This window comes from Saccostrea cucullata, unplaced genomic scaffold (assembly GCF_032062105.1).
Source record: "Saccostrea cucullata isolate Sc308-1 unplaced genomic scaffold, CSIRO_AGI_Scuc_v1 ctg439, whole genome shotgun sequence".
Classification (NCBI taxonomy): domain Eukaryota; kingdom Metazoa; phylum Mollusca; class Bivalvia; order Ostreida; family Ostreidae; genus Saccostrea; species Saccostrea cuccullata.
The window spans coordinates 50,424-65,000 of NW_026928938.1; the positions used below are offsets into that span (position 1 = coordinate 50,424).

At 34.3% G+C, this 14,577-nt stretch overlaps 3 protein-coding genes across 14 annotated transcripts in view; 2 read left to right on the forward strand and 1 right to left on the reverse strand.

Annotated features, from left to right (window-relative positions):
• Positions 1-384: 384 nt before the first annotated feature.
• On the reverse strand, positions 385-2,030 carry LOC134279305 (uncharacterized). Its single transcript, XM_062761668.1, has 4 exons — positions 1,876-2,030; positions 1,164-1,284; positions 897-1,004; positions 385-515 (listed from the first exon to the last, which is right to left on the reverse strand). The coding sequence occupies exons 1-4, from the start codon at positions 1,885-1,887 to the stop codon at positions 415-417; spliced, it is 342 nt and encodes a 113-aa protein (XP_062617652.1). The 5' UTR covers positions 1,888-2,030; the 3' UTR covers positions 385-414.
• A 4,051-nt stretch (positions 2,031-6,081) lies between these two features.
• Positions 6,082-9,340, forward strand: LOC134279307 (E3 ubiquitin-protein ligase TRIM45-like). Its single transcript, XM_062761669.1, has 3 exons — positions 6,082-7,298; positions 8,527-8,667; positions 8,839-9,340. The coding sequence occupies exons 1-3, from the start codon at positions 6,147-6,149 to the stop codon at positions 8,947-8,949; spliced, it is 1,404 nt and encodes a 467-aa protein (XP_062617653.1). The 5' UTR covers positions 6,082-6,146; the 3' UTR covers positions 8,950-9,340.
• A 1,817-nt stretch (positions 9,341-11,157) lies between these two features.
• Positions 11,158-14,577, forward strand: part of LOC134279319 (tyrosine-protein phosphatase non-receptor type 12-like) — a 36,757-nt gene continuing 33,337 nt past the window's right edge. For 11 of the 12 annotated variants that reach the window (XM_062761677.1, XM_062761680.1, XM_062761678.1 and 8 more), the window contains exon 1: positions 11,158-11,354. In XM_062761677.1, coding sequence (XP_062617661.1) covers positions 11,241-11,354 — 114 coding nt within the window. In that variant the 5' untranslated portion in view covers positions 11,158-11,240. The remainder of the gene's footprint in view (positions 11,355-14,577) is intronic. The other variant, XM_062761689.1, reaches the window with a different exon arrangement.

Sequence of the window (14,577 nt, forward strand, 5' to 3'; positions counted from 1 at the left end):
AAAACAAAAAACAAAACAAACAAAAAACAAAACAAAAACAAAAAAAACCCAAACAAACAAAATAAAAAAAAAAAATAAATAAAAAACAAAAGAAAAAAGAGGAAAATCTTCCTCCCCTTTAAATCATTCAAATCATAAATTTTAAAAACGATAATAAGACAAAATGAAAAAAAAAATAATAAAATTTCAAAAACCACATACAAAGAATTGCTCTTTATAAAAAATGTATTTGCTTATTGTTTGTATTGATTCCAAATGAAAAAAAGTGAAGATAACTCTAACAGTTATTGCTCTAAAATTTTTTCTATACTCGTATTTCGTCTATAACTTAGATTTTATCTCTTCTGTAATGCAGGACATCTTCAGTAGAAAAAAAAAAAGAAAGAAAGGAAACGTCTCCTTGACGAAGACCTTTTATTTTTTAATACAAAATCTGCAGACAGGTTTTCCCGTCTTGGAGTCTGTTTCTTCAGTAATATCTAATTCCAATACTGATCTGTGGGTCTGAGGAGTGACTACAATAAAATTGTGAATGAATATAATTACATTTATGACTTTTTCACATAAGAACAAGTACATATATTTTCATTATTAATTTCCCAGCCCAAATTTTTTTGGTACTTTGGTTAACATAAACAGTGATCGATCTCAAATATATATCTTCTCAAAAATATATCTATTCAATGCTTCCAGATACCGTTAAATATATTTCAATCTATAAGGACAAGAATTATTTGAAAAATTCCTCTTATAGGAGATGGATAGATCTCTAAGACATGAAAGAAACTGAATCATGTATGGAGAGCTTATATATTGGACAGATTTTCTTATATATTTATATATAATGATTTAAAAGACGCTGAATGCTTTGAGAGGAAAGATTCCTATATATTTACAAATGGATTTTAAGGTGATGGGTAAATTCCAAGGAGCTGGGTATAGACTGAATACTGTTAGGAAATATTTGGATGGCCTGCCTTGTTTTGCTTTACCACCAGGATCTTCTGCAAAATCAAGAGAAAAAATATTTGCCGGAAGGTCGTACACATCATCTGATGAAATAAGATTTTCACTATACAACCTGGCTTTTCTATAACTCGATTACCTGTATTATTATTACCTGAATTACTAGCATTATATATTGAGAACATGAGAATACTAACCTCGGGTTTTCTTTGTTACATAACATTTTAACAGAATGCAGACTAGAATTGTCAACACTGCTATCGTAGTTCCTGCTAAAGTGGTCTCTGAAGACAAGTGACCCAGAAAGGACGAATATTCCTGTAGAGAAATTAAAGAACCACGTAAGGACAGATGACACAAACAAAAAATGGATGCAGGAATGGTATATATGTTTTGGCCTAATTTCATTGCAAATGATGTAAATAATAAATTTCTAGAATATAAAGAAATTGTTAACCTTCTCTGATGTCCAAAAGTCTGCCCTTCTGAAACCATCCTTAAAAATCTTTAGACTTTTTCACTTCAAATTTCATTTTTGTGAAAATTTGAATAAAAAAATGAAAACTACGCGGTGAAAGTTATTCATTTTATACTCAATTGAGCATGACCCGAGCTGTAATTTTCATTTTCTTAAAGTTTGTATCATCTGTCCTTAACCATGCTAACAGAGGTATAGCTGTTTTCTTATCATCTCATCCAATAATTAATAAGTAAGACTCTATTGACTCTAAGGGTCATCATGTACATTGCAATAACTCAGCTGTGTACAGTGTCTGTTTATACATGTATGCTGTACATATATTTCTTGAGTTTATGGATGAAAGATAATATTGCGTATATTCTCAGATGAGGCCCAACAATACCTAGAAATTGAAGACCTTTCCTTTTCCGAAATAAAAATAACCTTACCTTTACTTTCATGATAAAAGCGATGATGAAGTTTAAAGTTTTTGTAATAAAAATTACACCTGGCGTTAAATATATGGATTAGTCCTCCTTGAATATTTTCTCTATTATATGGATCGTTATCTGCATAAAAAGTATAGAAACGTACCCAAGATTCCTACCTGCAATTCTGTGTAATCTATATAAAGCTGACCTCTTTTCGGGTGAATGGTTTTCTTTTATGGATGGTGATTTTACACGTTTGGAATTCAAATGAATGAATTATTCCACATATAAAAGAAATCTTTGATATTTCTTTTTATATTTAATTAGGACAATTTAAGTGAAAATAAACAATCTTTAGGTCACCTGAGTAAACTCAGGTGACCTATTGCTATCTATTTTCGTCCGTCGTCGTGCGTTGTGCGTTAACATTTGAACATTTTCAGCTTCTTCTATGCAACCACCGAACCAATTTCAACCAAATTTGGCATAAAGCATCTATGGATAAAGGGAAACAAAAATTGTGAATTTCATGATCCCTGCCCCCCTGGGGCCTGTAGGGTGGGGCCAAAACTACTAAAATTAGTGCAATCTTTAAAAATCTTCTTCTTTACTCCTGGACTTTAAGCAGTCAAACTGTTTGCATGATTGTAATCAACAATGAGTCCTCTACCAAAATTGTGAAATTCATGGCCCTGGGGTCAGGGGTTCTAGTGCTAGGGCGGGGCTAAATAAGTAGGTAGTGAAAATGCATTATTTCTTTGAAAATCTTCTTCTCTGCTCCTGGGTATCAAATAAACTAACTAAGTACATAGTTATGATGAGCAAGAGTGCCTCTACCTAAATTGTGAATTTTGTGGCCCCAGGGTCAGGGGTTCTGGTGTTAGGGTGGGACTCTATTGATTATATAGTGAAAATACATGAATTCTTTGAAAATCTTCTTCTCTGCTCCTGGGTATTAAACTAGCTAAGTAGATAGTTATGATGAGCAAGAGTGCCTCTACCTAAATTGTGAATTTTATGGCCCCAGGGTCAGGGGTTCTGGTGTTAGGACGGGGCTCTATTGATTATATAGTGAAAATACATGAATTCACTGAAAATCTTCTTCTCTGCTCCTAGGTATAAAATAAACTTACTAAGTGCATAGTTATGATGAGCAAGAGTGCCTCTACCAAAATTGTGAACTTTATAGCCCCAGGGTCAGGGGTTCTACTGTTAGGGCGGGGCTCTATTAGTTACTAGTATAGTGAAAATACATGAATTCTTTGAAAATCATCTTTTCTGCTCCTGGGTTTTAAATAAACTAAGTGCATAATTATGATGAGCAAGAGTGCCTCTACCAAAATTATGAATTTTATGGCCCCAGGGACAGGGGTTCTGGTGTTAGGGCGGGGCTCTATAGATTATATAGTGAAAATACCTGAATTCTTTGAAAATCTTCTCCTCCGCTCCTAGGAAATAAATAAACTAACTAAGTAAAAAGTTATGATGAGCAAGAGTGCCTCTACCTAAATTGTGAATTTTATGGCCCCAGGGTCAGGGGTTCTGGTGTTAGGACGGGGCTCTATTGATTATATAGTGAAAATACATGAATTCACTGAAAATCTTCTTCTCTGCTCCTAGGTATTAAATAAACTTACTAAGTGCATAGTTATGATGAGCAAGAGTGCCTCTACCAAAATTGTGAACTTTATAGCCCCAGGGTCAGGGGTTCTACTGTTAGGGCGGGGCTTTATTAGTTATATAGTGAAAATACATGAATTCTTTGAAAATCATCTTTTCTGCTCCTGGGTTTTAAATAAACTAAGCGCATAATTATGATGAGCAAGAGTGCCTCTACCAAAATTATGAATTTTATGGCCCCAGGGACAGGGGTTCTGGTGTTAGGGCGGGGCTCTATAGATTATATACTAGTAGTGAAAATACCTGAATTCTTTGAAAATCTTCTCCTCCGCTCCTAGGAAATAAATAAACTAAGTTAATAGTTATGATGAGCAAGAGTGCCTCTTCCATAATTGCGAATTTTATAGCCCCAGGGTCAGGGGTTCTGGTGTTAGGGCGGGGCTCTATTGATTATATAGTGAAAATACATTAAATCTTTGAAAATTTTCTTCTCTGCTCCAGGGTATTTAGCAGATGAACTACCAATAGAGTTATGATGGACAAGCGCCCATATCTTCCACAATAGTGAATTTCAAGGCCCCAGGGTCAGGGGTACCATAGAGGGGGGGGGGGTTGTACTTATATACTGAAAAAGAATGAATGGTTTGAAATCTGCTCCTTGGTATTAATCAAATATCAAGGCCTAAGGGTCCGGGGTTCATGTATGGTAGGGGCACTACTGATTATTGCTGAATATTACTGATTAGTTGAAAATGCATTTTGTGTTCCCTTACCCTGTGTATGGGTATTTAACATATCAAAGGAGGAATCATGTGCCATGGAACATACGCTGCCGACCGGTCACATCCGCTGTTATATATTAAATATATAGTGTACATTGAAACATACTCAGGTAACGAACAGTATTCAAGATCAAAAGTCCATGAAATAATAAAAAATAGAAGCGGAATTTGGGATTATATTCGTGGACAATTCATTAAGGGACTCCGACCCTCAGCCAGGAAGGGCAACTCTTTAATTTATAATTTAATTCAAAAAGTCTATAAATGAAGCTTGGAAATTAAATCTTTTCATGCAACAATTTTCATTATATGCCTCTCAATGTGCTTCAAGGTTCTTTGAACTTCTGAGAGAGGTCTAATTAATTTTTATCCCGCAAAAGCATTTTTAGAGACCAATGATTAGTAACATGATAAAAAATTAGATGTGATTTATGGAGCTTTGCAAAGAACCTTGAAGCACATTGAGAGGCATATAATGAAAATTTTTGCATGAAAAAATTTTTTAAAATTGTCAAGCTTCATTTAAAGATTTTTTGAATTAAATTATAAATTAAAGAGTTGTCCTTCCTAGCTGAGGGTCAGAGTCCCTTAAGTTATGACCATATACATTAGGCCATCTTTAGAAAAAAAAGAGGGTTATTTTCTATCTCCCGAAGGACTTTTTTTTTTTACTACCTCCGGGACACATTCACATTTATTTTATTCTACGCATATATAGATCTCTGTTTAACTATAACATTTGCAGGTCTGGTGTTCTTGAATAAAATAAAAAAGATTTGCATCGACGACCCAATTCTGAAATGTCAACTCAGGCTGGAGAGGGCGGCCGAATATTTTTAAGGAATTCCTACTGGAGAGGCGTAATAATTTAAGTGGAAATGGAATTTTGCATTTAAAACGTATATATTTATAAGCAAACACAGTTTATCATGGAGTCAAATGCTGACTGACGTTTATCATACTAATTATTAGTCAATTATTTATACACTGAATTTCCCCGATCATGACAAGTAGCACACAGTGGATGTGACCGATCGGCAGGGGATGTTCACCCCTCCATGGCACCTGATCCCACCTCTGATGTTTTGGGGGTCCGTGTTTGCTCTGCTCCCGTTTTGTATTATTTTATGCGCAGATTTTTATGCGCCCGGATCGATAGATCCAAGGCGTATATTGTTTTTGCCCTGTCTGTCTGTCTGTCTGTTTGTTTGTTTGTTTGTTTGTCCCCAAACTTTAACCTTCGCCATAACTTTTGAACCATGAAAGGTAGAAACTTCATATTTGGTATGCATACTTCACTAATGAGGTGCTTTCAATTGACACTAATATTAATGACCTTGTGACCTCGAATGTGACCTATATGCTAAAAATAGCTTTTCTGTCTGCAAACTTTAACCTTCGCCATAACTTTTGAACCATAAAAGATAGAGACTTAATATTTAGTATGCATACTACACAAATAATAAAGTTCTTTCAAATGACACCAATGTCAATGACCTGGTGACCTTGACTGTGACGTATATGCTAAAAATAGCTTTTCTGTCTGCAAACTTAACCTTCGCCATAACTTTTGAACCATAAAAGAGAGAGACTTCATATTTGGTGTGCATACTCCTCTAATCAAGTTCTTTCCAATGACTTCAAGGTCAATGACCTGGTGACCTTGTCTGTGACCTATGCAAGTATGCTTAAAATAGCTTTTTAAATTTTTGTTGCCCCCGGGCGCATTGTGTTTCACAAACACATCTTGTTGATCTTGAATACTTTCGTTATCTCTATGTTTCATACATAGTTAACTTTGTAATTGTGACCCGTACCGGTGATGGTATTTGTACACAAAAAGAAAGTGGATAATGATCAAATCGGCGGTAAATTAATCATGAGAATATGGCACAGTCGGGGAGTGTGCAGACTGAGGGTGAATCATTCCGTTGTCCGATCTGCTTGGAGCAGTTTAGGATTCCTAAGTATTTACCGTGTTTGCATACTTTCTGTGAGGCCTGCATTCAAACTTACATATCTAGTATAGAGGCCCGTTTGGGACAAAATACTCGGAATTTCATAGAGTGTCCCGTTTGCCGAATTTTAACCGTGGAACCGAGAAAAGGAATTTCTAGCGAAGAATGGGTAAAAAATTTACCAATTAATAAATGGATATTGACAATGTCAGTAAACTCAGAGAGTGAAGCAAATAAATACTGTCTCTTCTGTAGACGAGAGAATCTTACAGTGTTGGCAAAACATTGGTGTAAAACATGCGCTGAACCTATCTGTGACGATTGTAATCGTATTCATCAAAAAGTACCTCTCCTCCGAAATCATAAAATCTACTGCTTACCTGGTAAACTTAAGTGGAGCGAACCTGTTGATGTCGAAGAACAATGTAGTGTTCATAAAGAAAAACTTGTGGAAGTGATTTGCTTAGACCATAACAAAATCTGTTGCAGCGTATGTTTTGCAACACAGCATAGGCGCTGTTCTTGTGTAGAATCAATAGAAGATGTTGCATTGTTTCTTAATAAAAATAAAGTAAGAAATACCATGGAATCATTGACAGGTTTACTAGATAATCTGGCTGCAATACATGTTGAAAATATGACGCAAAAGGGAAGACTGAACAAAGAAAAGGAGGAAATATGTCTAAATGTGGAAGAGAAAGTATGGAGAGTAAAAGCACTGATAGACGAAGGGCATGCTCAGTGGCTGAAACGTTTTGATGTCGCTCATACACAACAAACTGACAATATTGATACTTTATCAGATGAGCTAGAGCGGTTTATCACTACAGTAAAAGAAGCAAAAAACTTACTTTCCTCTGTTCTGGAGAATGGCTCAGAAAAGCAACTCTTCATTACACAACACAAAATGGTGGCTCAAGTCTCGGCCCACTTTGATAGACTAGAATCGTTGCGTGCATGGGATTTTGCTGAGACGTATTCTGAAACACACACTGACATTCAACAGATCTTTACTACAGGCCATTTCGAGGATGTTAGCATATCCGTAAAGTCCAGCACCGCACTTCCTGTAATATCAGAGGTATTGATGCTCTAAACTTCAGTAACATTCTTCATTTTAAAAATTAGGTCTTGGATTCTGTCATAAGTTTTAAATTCAGTCCACGCTTTGTACATGTTGTATTTCTGTTACAGATAAATACAAACGGCATGCATATAAATACTACACGGATAATATATTCATCATCTTAGGCAAAATCCTACAATATTTTCATCACCCTCTTTCAATAGCGTATAAGAATGTTCTGCGATTAGTTCCAAAGACAACAAACTCCATACAGTCAAATACATGTTTCTTTGTATGAAATATATGGATATAACGAACAGTATTTAAGCTCATTTTCCATAAAACAATATAACATAGGAGCAGAACAAACGCAAAGCTTCAAAACATCAAAGGTGGGATCAGGTGCCATGGAGGAACAAGCATCCCATGTAGACCGGTCACACCCGCCGTGTACTCCTTGTCATGATCGCGAAATAACGGAAAAGTGTCAGTCACCATTTGACTCAATGATGAATTGAATTTGCTGACAAGGTCATTGTATCGATCACAGAAGTTACGAAATGATGACTTTAAATAAGAGTGCTGATATTCTTCTCTCATCAACTTTTTTGTCAATAATTTACGTCCGTCGTTTCAGAAATTGTACATAGGTAGAGCATGCTTTTTTGTGTCGATTCAACTGAGAGATAGAAACCCAGTTTGCAGATGATGTTCAAAGAGGTATTGCTGCATAAGTAAGGGAAGTTGACGAATGAAAAGTAAAAAGTCATGTTTATCATAAAGTTTGGCTGTTAGATTACTATGAACGTCTTTTCAAGTAAAAAATCCCTTGAGTTTTTGATATCGATTGAATAAAGATGTCACCACGATTTCCAAAACTTGTGTAAGTTTGTAACTTCTTTTATCCTTTGGCTTTGATTTTGTTTCACTAAAACTTTTCACACATAGATGATTCAAGTTCAAGTTCATTTATTCTCTCAAAACCATTTAAAATACATGGTACATGAGGACAATATTAATGATTAAATCAAAGATAACAATTATATTAATCTGCATTGTCATACCCGGGTAATTACCAAGTTTCAAGTCAAGAGAGAGTTTACTTTCCCCACATTGCAGACCTATAGAAAACTGAGCTCGCCATGCAGTCAGCATTTGGAATGATCTTTATAAACTTCTAATTTTATTTGCTATATACATATACTTATATATAAACCAGTCGTTTTACCCCTCTCTATTTTAGAAGGTAAGGGATATCACCGGCCTCTCTCGTGTTGACGGGTACCCCTCGGCTGCCTCTGTTTCCCTCGCTGTTGTTAATGGTTTCAAGAGGCTCCTGGCCATTGCTGTTGAAACTGACTACACTTTTCCAGAGGCTGAGAAGGTTAAGAACATATTTTTTTCGTTTATTTTGAATTAAAAAAATTGTTGGTTACATATATGACCTATACTGTCACAACAACTGTATAGAAGCGATGGTGTTTAGTGTACTTGATTAGAAGTTTTGTATCTTAAATACTCAGTAGGTTTTAAGAATTTGTGCTTAATTTTGCAGACCAAGAAATACTTGAAAGATCTCGGCAGGTTGTCAGTTGCTGCTTCTTTGGAAGAAAAGGGAAAACGTCCGTCAGAATCAGGAGATGATGGCTTTGGACTGTTTGACTAACGGATAGAAAATAAAATGCCTTCATTATTTTTTTGTTCCCGTTTGTTGTTTTAACGAGATGGCAATGGAATACTTGAAACATAAGAAAAGAAAATAGTATTTTAAAACTTTTTCGTTATATTGAATGAAAATGTTCATGTGTATTTTATAACGACAAAATAGGGGGAAAAGTGGCTACATTGTATGTGACACTAAAGAATATTGACTTGTGAGACAGATAAAGAAGAAATAGTGTACCTACAAGTACATAATTATTTACTTCATTAGATAGTTTGCATTATAAATAAACCCAATCTGCATTAAATATTTTGACTTTTGAGCTTTATATCGCTGTCTGTTACAAGTATCTGCATGTAGAATTATATGCGGATGCATCAAACTTTGCTTGAAACTGTGTTGAAGAAAAATAAGAACGTTTTATTTGTGAAAGAAATTTAACTAAATAATAAATAAAATATAATATAACATTGAACAATTACTCTTTTGAAGTAATAATACTTACTAGGCCATCCTTAAAAAAATTTTTGTTTGGAATTAACGCCTGAAGGATTTCAGACACAGGAGTATGGAATTCCATATGCGACAGCCAACTGCTGACTGCTCACTGCCAACTGCTGGCTGCCCACTGCCAACTGCTGACTGCAAACTGCCACACATAGTTGAATAATTTTCATATTTATATTGGTAATTATGTGAATTGTCAAAAAACCAAGCGCGTGGATCCAGGAATTTTTCAGAGGGGGGGGGGGTAGTTCAACCCCTGAATGAAAAATCCAACTCAGAAACTTGAAAAGGGAAAAACACATTCACTTCTTTCCTAAATGCGAAAAATTAATTCGGGGGAGGGGCTTCTTATATGCTTCATATATGACTTTTCATACCAACTTAATACGGAACGCTGTTTTTCAAAGGGGGGTGTGTGTGTCCGTGCAACGTGGTCAGTTTTAGTTCGTTTAGTTTATAGTTACGTAAAAAGGGTTGTACACATTTTAATGTCTATATGCATGTGAAAATTTATAACATAAAGAGATATACATTTTTAATTTGAGGAAATTTTTGACTATAGAATTTATGGATAATGTAATTTTTTTTCAAAACATCTTTCTCTTCGAAGCAACAAATCCTTTTTTTCTTCTTTTTTCTCTCCAAAGGTTTTGTTGTCTCACGGGGGAAGGGGGGGGGCTTGTTTAAAGACGTAAAACAGAAAATAGTCATTTTATTACCAATTTGAAATAAAAAAAAATGTGCTTTATCACTTTATCAATCGCATACTCAGTATATCGAACATTACATAAGATAATACATATTGGTCATTTAATAATCCATTTTCGTTTGTATTTAAAAATCTGGTGATGTTTTCAGCCCAATTTTACTTGTATTTGTAAAGTTATTCAATGTACAAGCTAAACCAACTAAAAGTTATTTAATGTATAAACTAAACCAACTGAAAAGGAACCTTGCCCCCCCCCCCCGAAAAAAAAAAAAACAAACAAAAAACAAAACGCGGGTCCATGTTAATTAAGTTGGTATGCAAAATGTCATAGATATGAAGCATAAGAACACCCCCCCCCCCCGGTCGAACCGTCGAAATAATTTTTCATGTTTAGGAAAGGAGTATGTACATACGTTTTTTTATTGTCAAGATTTCTGGGTTGGATTTTTTTTTTTAACAAGGTGACCCTCTTGAAAAAAAATATCCTTTTTTTCAAATTCATATAAATATCAATATAAAATATATTAAATTTATTTAAATATGTTTGGCAGTAAGCAGATGGCTGTCGTATATATGGCATCCCATACAGGAGGGAAAGGGGGAAATTATTATTATTGATATTTTAAATTGAAGATTTTGCTTAATAAAAATCTCAATAAAAGTAAAAAAGCAAACATTTTCTGATTTTTGAAAAAAAAGTATCTAACATCAACAAAGAATCCAAATTCTGCACATATCTGACAGTGCATGTGATATAGGCCAAGAACTGATTAAATGATAATCTTCTTACTTTTGGCCATTTTTTTCAGGAGGGGCATTTTAATGAGGCGGGAGGCAATTCCAAACAAACAATAAGTTTATTTCGATCTTATAAAGGACTAAATACGAAGAAAATAACCTTTACTATTTATGCCTATGTCAGTGTGTATATATTTATCTTGCTTTTGAACGTTGCTCGAAACAGGAATTGAAAAGAAAATAGAATATCTGTCGGGATCGGGGTCACGTGATACACGAAATTAAACTTCCGTAATGAACGAGTCAATAATAGCACAGAAGAAATCAAGCTGAAAAAAGGATGGATGACCCTGCTAAAAAGCTTCGTCAGGCCCTGGAAAAGTTCATCACTCACGTGGACGATTTAATTGAAGAGGAGGATCCCGCAGGAAACGGCTTTAACCGAGAATACAGAGTAAGTAAGGCTACCCCCATCGTCTCGGGCGACTGCACACACGTCAAACTGTTGACAATTAAACTACTTTATACTTATCCCCAACTTAAATTGTGATCTATGAATAATTGATTTGGTTATATATTGAAGAAAAATGGTAATATCCCCAGATGACGGCAGATACTAATGTTTGTTTACATACGCTATCTGTACGAGTTATCGCTCGTTGGTTGTGTTTCCTGATGACCATTGAGCACCTGTTATTTTCATTTACCTGGCACAAACAGGATATAAACACACACACCTGTAAATGATAAGAAATAAATTAGAATCAGAAAATATATAATTTTTGTTGCATTTGCACCATGTAGCTAATAATTATTTTAAAAATTATTGTACCTAAATCATGTTAATAGATAGAAATTAGACAAGGAAACTTATTATCATGTTTTTATTTCTATCTGCCATACCTATAGACATTTGAAATGTGATTAATAAGATATTATAAATGAAGTTTTCCCATACCTCTTTATGATTTTAGGATAATTTTATATTAACCGTGTTAGTGTTTTTAAAAACAAGTTATGCCTTATGGGCTTTTGGCAATATTACTTACTTACTTATGCTTGTTCCCTTCAAACTCAGTCAATTAACAAAGGCGGAACCATGCAGGGCCAGCACTCCAGGTATGCCCCCCCCCCACACCCCACACCCCCCGGTTTGATATTTTTGTATGTAAAATTTATATGTCCATTATTTATATTTATTTATATCTCCCCCTAAAGGACCTTTCCTGAGACCCACTGGGGGCTTCAGTATAGCCACCAGACTTCCCTGCCTTCTACTGCCCTCCCCCACCCCACCCTTACAAAATTACTGGATCTGCCAGTGATAATGTATATTTTCCAATTTTATAGCAATAACCCATGTAACCCTTTGTGCCATTTTTAGAAATTTTATTGGAAAAAAAAGTTAAAAGTAGTGATATTGGACATGTTAGATTAAGGCCATGCCATGAAATACCTTGACCTTGAAAAATGCAAGTTTCAAGATTATCTCCTTTGGTGCGCTCTTTTGTTAAGGAGGGAGTTTCGTAGCCGTGTAAACAGACAGGTGGGACAGATATTTATATATTGGAAACATTGCATCATCAACATGCTGGTTTATCATAACTACACGATTGTCAGGATGCACTTTACAACTCTAGAATAACCAAATTAATGCAAAGACATCATTTTTTAAAGCCAAAAAATCGTAACAAAAAAGAAATATCAGTGGATGTGTGATTTTTCAGATGAGGGAAGAGATATTTGAACCTCTATTAAATACAGTACCACACATTTAATCATTGCATGTTGAAAATCTAAATGAATTATTGATTCTTTTCCTTATTGTAACTTAAAAAGACCACTAACTCTTAAGAAAATGTTTGTACAATAAAAAAAAATCAGTTACTTTTTTATAAAGACTACAACATTTCTTTCATTTTCAAGAACTCATTCCTTCCACAAATTTCATGTATACATGTTCATGTGAATAAATAAAGGAAAAATATATGTTATTATATAAATTGACTTGCTGTTTATGATAAAATAATCTGTGATAGAGAGATATCCTTCCTGCTTCCCAGTTTCTCTGGCAGCTGTGTGTCTTCTCACGAGAATCATAGGGTATATTCGATTAAGCGACACGGGTTACACGAGTCACTAGAGTTGTAAATAAAACAACCTATCTTCGACACGGGTGATCAACCCGTGTTACACGAGTATACTCCTCAGTTTACCTGGAGTAACAGGTAAAAAAAATGGCGGGAGGTGAAGTCGCATTGTTAATGCGAAAACTGTTTCTGCATAAATATGTCAGTGTTTGTATTAGAAATTTACAACGTCAATGAAAAAAGTCTGCAATATAATTTTGACACCCCCTTTTAATTTTTTTTTTTTAGTTTTTAGGTCAACCTCTTAAAATTACTGTTGTTTTAATTGACAGTTTTTTAAAAATATTTTTTTTAAATAAAGAAATTAATCCAGCCTTTTTTTTGTCTGCCTATAATTATTGCCCGAACCTCTAGATCCTGTTTTACAAATGAACTTACGACTAAAACCAAAAACTTATGTTGATTATAAATTTTTGAAAATTAACTGTTTTGGAAATTGTTACCATTAAACATTCTAAATTCTTTTCAAGAAGAATAAAATCGCAAATAATTTTTGGACTTTGTGATATGCACCTAAACACCGGTCTTAAGACCTCCGAATCACAATACATATTACCCCCCCCCCCCCCCAAAAAAAAGGAAAGGAAAGGAAAAATTGTGATATACTAGTACTGCGCGGGGTATATCGATAAAATCACATATCCTTTGTAATAGATTTATTTTTATTTATTATTTATTTTGAATTCTTATTACTTGTTAGTTTATTTATGTTTGCTTGTCAAAAAATTCTGAGACTTAACATCTGTGAGATTTAATGCCCCCCCCCCCCTTTGAAAAAAAAAATATTGGATTTCTGCGCTTACATTATCCCCTATAACTTTTTAAAAATTAATTTAGGTCCTCACTAACAAATTAATACTATTAATACTAATTCATTCCTACTATAGCTATATATTTTTGTCCCTGCACAAAGCCGTACTAAGGAATTGGCAAGGTTTGATTTTTTTTTTATTATTTCTGATGCCATGGGAACAGGGGTCCATAGCAACTAATGAAATAATCACCGGTTTCAGTTTGCAGACGGATTTCTGCATGACTGTCAAAACATTTCAAGATCATATTCCTGGCAAAACTATTTTTATGTATTAATAGAATGTCTATTCAAATGGAGATTGATTGGCATTTTTTAACAAATAATGGGTTTTATGATAATCGAAAAAAATGACGTTTGGACAAATATATTTTTCTAGAGTTTTGATATATCAAAAGGCATATTATAAATAACAAAATTCCACTGGAATCATTTCTGTTGCAATTTGTTTGAAGTTTGGGTGTTTTTGAGTTAGATTGACTGGATTAACTGAAATTGCTCTCACATTTGATCCTGTATAATTATCTTTAAACTGAATTATTAATAATAATCATTTAACTTCATAAGGTAATAACATGACATATCTATGTTGCGATTGTTAAATCTATAAAAATAATTTTAGTAAATCAATATGCATCTAATTGACAATTTTAAAATCAGGGGGCCCGTTTTACAAAAGAACTTACACCTAAGACCAAAATTAATTCTGCGATTTT

Bases quoted from the DNA above. Each gene is read 5' to 3' on its own strand.
- LOC134279305 (XM_062761668.1), bottom strand. The intron at 1,005-1,163 runs GTTAGTATTCTC...TTGATTTTGCAG, and splicing joins TGTAACAAAGAAAACCCGAG to AAGATCCTGGTGGTAAAGCA. The intron at 516-896 runs GTAAATATATAG...ATTTTATTGTAG, and splicing joins CATCACCTTAAAATCCATTT to TCACTCCTCAGACCCACAGA.
- LOC134279307 (XM_062761669.1), top strand. From the start codon at position 6,147: ATGGCACAGTCGGGGAGTGTGCAGACTGAGGGTGAATCATTCCGTTGT. The intron at 7,299-8,526 runs GTATTGATGCTC...TCTCTATTTTAG, and splicing joins CACTTCCTGTAATATCAGAG to AAGGTAAGGGATATCACCGG. The intron at 8,668-8,838 runs GTTAAGAACATA...TTAATTTTGCAG, and splicing joins CTTTTCCAGAGGCTGAGAAG to ACCAAGAAATACTTGAAAGA.